We start from the raw sequence: 5,444 nt of genomic DNA on the forward strand, positions 1-5,444 counted from the left end.
CTTGGATGCATTATTGGGCTTTTTCCCTTCTCAAACAACTCTCACAACGCTTCTTATAATACAAAAGTATACTTTACCTTGTTATGGGGGTTTAATTTTGTAATTTTTATTGGCTTCCAAGATCACCCTCCTCAAATAATTTATGGCACATAACGAAAGACATCGGCAACAAGTTGATTGCTAAAATTCACTCTTTCTGTTTCGACTAGAGCACTTGGTACATTTCACATCTTTAAAACTATGAACAATAGTATGAAGACTACGATACTTTGAACAATTTTCATTCAGGCATTGGTACGAAGTAAGAACATGCCCATTAGTAATGTATATAGCACAATGAACGTCAAGTTGGAAGAAATACTTTTTACATTTCTAAGAGAACTTTACATTGATACATTTGATTTTCAGTTTCTAGTGGTCACAAAAATTCAAAAAATTTCCCAGCATTCCTCTTCAATGGAAGAAATAAGAATACAAATATATCTCCGTTGCTATCAGCTGTGGAAGGTAGTTAAGATAAAAGCTTCAAGCATAAGTCAGCTTGATATTTATTATAGAGGAGGAGCTCTATAATATGCTGGAATGGTTGCAGGGAAGAACACTTGTCTAACTCCTTCAGCCTCTATGATGGGAAAAATGATACCCGATGCACCCTGAAAACACAAAGTTGCTCATGAAAACTCTATATATAATTCAATCAAGAAATAAAAATTGATCCTTCAGTTAATGCATCTTCAGTATCAATGCTCAAAAATTAACTGTAGTCTACATGGATCATAACAGAGGTGAAATTAAGGCATAGCACGTAAGAGAAGACAGCGTGTTCTGTATTTCATAAACCATAAGGAAGAGCACAGCTACCTACCAAAATCAATCTGGCTCCAATATACATGCGTTTAGGTGAAGGAAAAGGTAGCAACAGACGACCAACACCATATAAAGCCACAAAAAAGAAATGGAGAACTAAGCTTAGCGGGCGAGGGTTTAGACCAGAGAGCAGAGCCACAGGTCCAGCCGAACAAACACCTCCAAGGCTAAGATAGTCAAAACATGCTTGGCGCATTTCCTTACTTGCTTGATCAGAGGATGCACAGAACACTTTGTATAGGGCTCCTGCCAAAGTATTTATTGTGGATGCCACTGGCTGCGAAAAAGCAAAACATAATAATTAGATACCATGTTAGGTGTGGCGGGGTTGTTCGAATGATAAAGGGTCAGGCCTTAAGTGCCCCCACCTTATAATCCTAGGTTCGAATCCCCTTTCCCTATCCCTACTAACTACTAACTCTCCTTGTCAGGTCAAAAAAAACATTACTTACCATGTTGATAAAGCAGGAAAAAAAAAAAGTCTCTGATACACAATGTTTTTTCATTTCAATAATTTTTTTGGGCAGTTAAAGAAATAAATGAGAAATAAAATTGGCACTCTAGGAAAAGCCTCAGTTACTCCAGTTCTTAATATATATGGGAACAAGAAATGGAGATCAGAATCTATTGGAGCATTAATATCAACCCTCCACCCAAAACCACTTGAAAAAATCGAATCTAGAAGTTTTATAATGTCTATATATTATGACTATTGCATTCTCCTTCACTTAATTAGTTTTGCTTTGGAAGTTTTAGTGTTTTCATGTTAGAATAACACCACCAGAATATGAACTTAGCTTACCTTGCGCAAGGTGTAAAATGATTCAAGATATGTGCACAGAGAATCTGCATCACTCAGGTCATGTAGCGGCTTAAGAAGATTTCGCAATACAACAATATCAGAAAGTGCGACAGTCATTCCTCCACCAGTTAAAGGATGACGCATGTTGAAAGCATCACCCATTAAAAGGGCTCCAGGGGTAGGAAAGGGAGCAGCCGGCATACTTCTATTCGGCATTGTTTTAATATTTCCTTTATCAATTGCAGCTATAAAAGCATCATGCACCTCAGGTGGTATCTGATACAAGCGCCATATTCAATTAATCCAAGGTAAAAGATAAAAATGAGATGGGGAAATGAAATTTTAAGTAAATAATAACCACAATAATAGGGCATATATGATATTTCAAAAACCTAAAAATTGTGTAGTAAGAAACTATATATAGGTACCTGGGGAGCCACTGTGGTTTTCAAATAGGTGGCCATTTCACCATTGCCAATAGAAGGTAGCTTTTGACCAGGTACATCAACCAAACAGCGAATCTCAGTAGTACTGATTTGATAAAATAAGATGGGTGACGGATCTGCTAAAATAACGTGCCCATGTTTTGGAAATGGATGTTGGCAGTTCTCAAGGATCAAAGCAACAAAGCAAGATGGCACATCAACCTGTGGAACTCAAAAAATAGGGAAGTTTATTTCATGGGTCTGGAGCAAAAAATATGTGAATAAAATTGAGAGAATATAAATAATGGCCAGAAATATTTTAGTGACAAAGGAAGAAAGTTTGAACAACAGACAAAGAATTCAGAGTTGTACGTACCTTAGGGTTGCAAAGAGAGCGTCGCAAATTTGAAAAGCAGCCATCGCAAACAATTGTAAGGGGAGCATACGCTCTAACCTCCTGACCAGTCTTAGTTTTGTACCGTATCCCCTTAACAGCTCCGTTTTCTTCAAGCAGGGATGTCACTGTTCCTTGCTCAAGACGTACGCTAAATAGAAAATTCCATGTCAAAAAGGGAAAATGGAACCAAAAACAAGTAACATCATAAAATTATAATTAGGGGAAACTCACTGAGAAAAGAAATGTCCAAAGGAAAAGAAAAAAATTACACTTACTTGGGAAGTGTAGCAGCTTTTTCCCTCATTCTCTGTATGAAGCGCCCGTTGTGGAAGCTTCTCCCAGCCACATCAGAATGAAATTTGTCGAGGGGATATGACAGTTTAGTACTTCTGCCATCTTTAAAAAGAGCATATCCAAATACTGGCTGGGCATCAATTTCCTCCACACAATCTGTAGTTGAAGTGGATGCTTGTGTTTTAGATATATTTCACAGCCAAATCAATAATGTCTCTAGATAAAGAAGAGCAGGCAAGGCAGGACCAATTGCCAATTAAGTTTAATAGGAGCTAGCTAGGCTGTAATAAACTCTAAAACGCATGAATACCTTCAAGGCCCAATTCAATGAGCTTCAAGTATCCACCTGGTTGTAGCAGTTCACCAACAATTCTGTCAGGCTCTGTCAAATCTCTCTCAATCACATGAACTTGTCGTCCGTCCTGAGTGCAACAAGTAGCAAAAAAAAAAATTTACAAGAATGTAGTAGTAAATTGAATTGAAGGGCTTTTACATATATAGAGAACTACTACATAAACCAGTCTATCTCATCTCCAAAAATTGTTCTATATATACAAGTTGTATACTAAATAAGAAAATTTACTCCATCCAAGTATTTTCGGAGCAAACAAACAGTTGGAAAAGGTAGACATTAATCTCACCTTTCCGAGGGTGTGAGCGAGTGCGGCACCGGCAACCCCAGCTCCGACAATGATGACGTCAGATTTGTCCGGGCAGAATTCTCTGCTGTTGTCCCGGATCCCAAACACAGTACTACTAGTAGCTTTCTTTTGGCGATTTCTCTTGCTCCTGTATCGCAAAATATGAAGAAGAACAAAGCCTAACAGAGAGACAAAGAAAGTCAACCCCAGAATCATCATCGTTTTCTCTCTCTACCCCTCTGAAATTGCAATTGCAAATGTACGTGGGTAACTCTTCTCTTTCTCTCTCTCTATCTCTATCTCTATCTCTGGTGGTGTTGGGAAAGTGTGAAGGAAGAGGATGAGAGAGCACAGTTGGAATGGAAGGTCCATTTATAGGCCAAAACAGAGAGAGGGTGGTGTTGTGTTGTGTTGTGGTCTGGTCGGAGTAAGAGTTAGAGGTGATTGGGAAACTGAGAACAGAAACAATAATGCAGTCAGGACTGTTGGCTTTTGCTCTGATACCACTTTGTTGGAAATAGTGGCCTAATTACACACACAACACTATACTATTTGGAAGAGAATAGAAATGGAGGAAGATACTTTTTATTTCACTTGATAGAAAATGAGTACAATGCATACATAGGCCTCACATATATATGTGTAACCATTACATTTAAATGTCCATAACTCTCCTATCTCCCACTAACATAATCTTCAATATGTATAACTCCCACTAACATAGTATTTGTTAGGCTTAACTCTCATAACTCTTTATTTTACATAACCTTAACTCCCACTAAGACAATTTACTACCCACTAACATGCTAAATTAACACATGCATCATGGATACAAAAATACTTGAAAATACTAAATACTAAAATCAAGTTTATTTTCAACACCCCCCTTTAAACTTGATTTTGTAACTTGAAAAACCTTCTTATTAATCTTGGGGGCTTGATCAAAAGTTATAGTTGATCTTCAATTCCACCTCCTTCAATAGCTTCAATCTTCTTGGCCATTTCCATTGATGTGTAGGGCTTGTGAAACTTCTTCAAATGCTTGTTTGATGTCTTCACATAATCATATATCATCCTCTTTATACAAGCACACCATCGATCTTTTTTCTTCTTAAATTTTTTATGGATCTTCAACTTCACATATACTTCTTCTTTAGAGTCAAAAAATAATTCCATATTCACCCAACCTGTATCAATTACAAAATTGTCCAAACTATTTTTTAAAAAATAATATGAGAATTTCTTATCATCCTGGGCTTCAATCTCATACTTCTTTGGAACAACTTTCTTTAAAAGAAGTTCATCATTCTCCACAAAATAAACATTATTTGATGAATATGAAGAAATAATAATTTCATCAAATAAGTCAAATATAACTTCTTTCAAGGTGAAATTTGTAACCATACCTGAAGATGTTAATTCACCAACTTGAACTTTTGCCTCTTCTTTAGCACTTCCTTCTTCTAAATCTTCTATTTTCACTTCATCCTCCTTCACTTTTTCAATCTCTTCTTTAACACATTTTCTTACCTCTTCCTTATTCACCATTTCAAATTCTCCTTCAACTTTTGAATCTCCAAAATCTTCAAGACTTTCATAATCATCTTTCGTAAACTCATCATTCTCAAAGCATTGTACCCAATACTCCATGGGTAGTGATTCACTTCTATGATTGGAAACGATGGTCTCGAGCATCTTCCAAATACAACTTGGAGTTTTGGACTCTCCAAAATACTCCCAAATTTCTTGATGTATTGCCTTTTGCAACACTATCAATGCCTTATCTTCTTTCTTTTCATGAAGCTTGTTGGACATGCCATTCTTTGGCTCTTCTCCAACAACATCCCACAAATCGCATGCTTTGAGGTATGAAGTCATGATGATTCTCATTCTCTTGTAATTAGAGAACATCATCTTTTCACTAAGAAAATACATTTTCTCCCCTTCATCTTCATCAAGGAGAAACATGTTTTTCTCAAATGTTGAACCTTCTAGGATCAACTTCGTCTAGCCTTCAG

The 5,444-nt window shown here is 36.8% G+C and overlaps 1 protein-coding gene across 1 annotated transcript; it reads right to left on the reverse strand.

Annotated features, from left to right (window-relative positions):
• Positions 1-335: 335 nt before the first annotated feature.
• On the reverse strand, positions 336-3,662 carry LOC132286373 (squalene monooxygenase SE1-like). The gene is made up of 8 exons (XM_059788699.1): positions 3,427-3,662; positions 3,096-3,207; positions 2,767-2,941; positions 2,471-2,639; positions 2,098-2,316; positions 1,670-1,945; positions 866-1,144; positions 336-653 (listed from the first exon to the last, which is right to left on the reverse strand). Exons 1-8 carry the CDS (start codon positions 3,643-3,645, stop codon positions 552-554), a joined length of 1,551 nt encoding a protein of 516 aa, XP_059644682.1. The 5' UTR covers positions 3,646-3,662; the 3' UTR covers positions 336-551.
• Positions 3,663-5,444: the final 1,782 nt, after the last annotated feature.

Source organism: Cornus florida, unplaced genomic scaffold (genome assembly GCF_030987335.1).
Source record: "Cornus florida cultivar Cherokee Brave unplaced genomic scaffold, ASM3098733v1 CherokeeBrave_3.0.0_Hap2_Chr11, whole genome shotgun sequence".
Classification (NCBI taxonomy): domain Eukaryota; kingdom Viridiplantae; phylum Streptophyta; class Magnoliopsida; order Cornales; family Cornaceae; genus Cornus; species Cornus florida.

What these genes read in the sequence shown, in the direction of transcription:
- LOC132286373 (XM_059788699.1), bottom strand. Translation starts at nt 3,645, where the DNA reads ATGATGATTCTGGGGTTGACTTTCTTTGTCTCTCTGTTAGGCTTTGTT. An exon ending in TCGCTCACACCCTCGGAAAG is followed by an intron (nt 3,208 to 3,426) that starts GTGAGATTAATG and finishes TGTTGCACTCAG; the next exon opens with GACGGACGACAAGTTCATGT. An exon ending in AAAGCTGCTACACTTCCCAA is followed by an intron (nt 2,640 to 2,766) that starts GTAAGTGTAATT and finishes TTTTCTATTTAG; the next exon opens with CGTACGTCTTGAGCAAGGAA.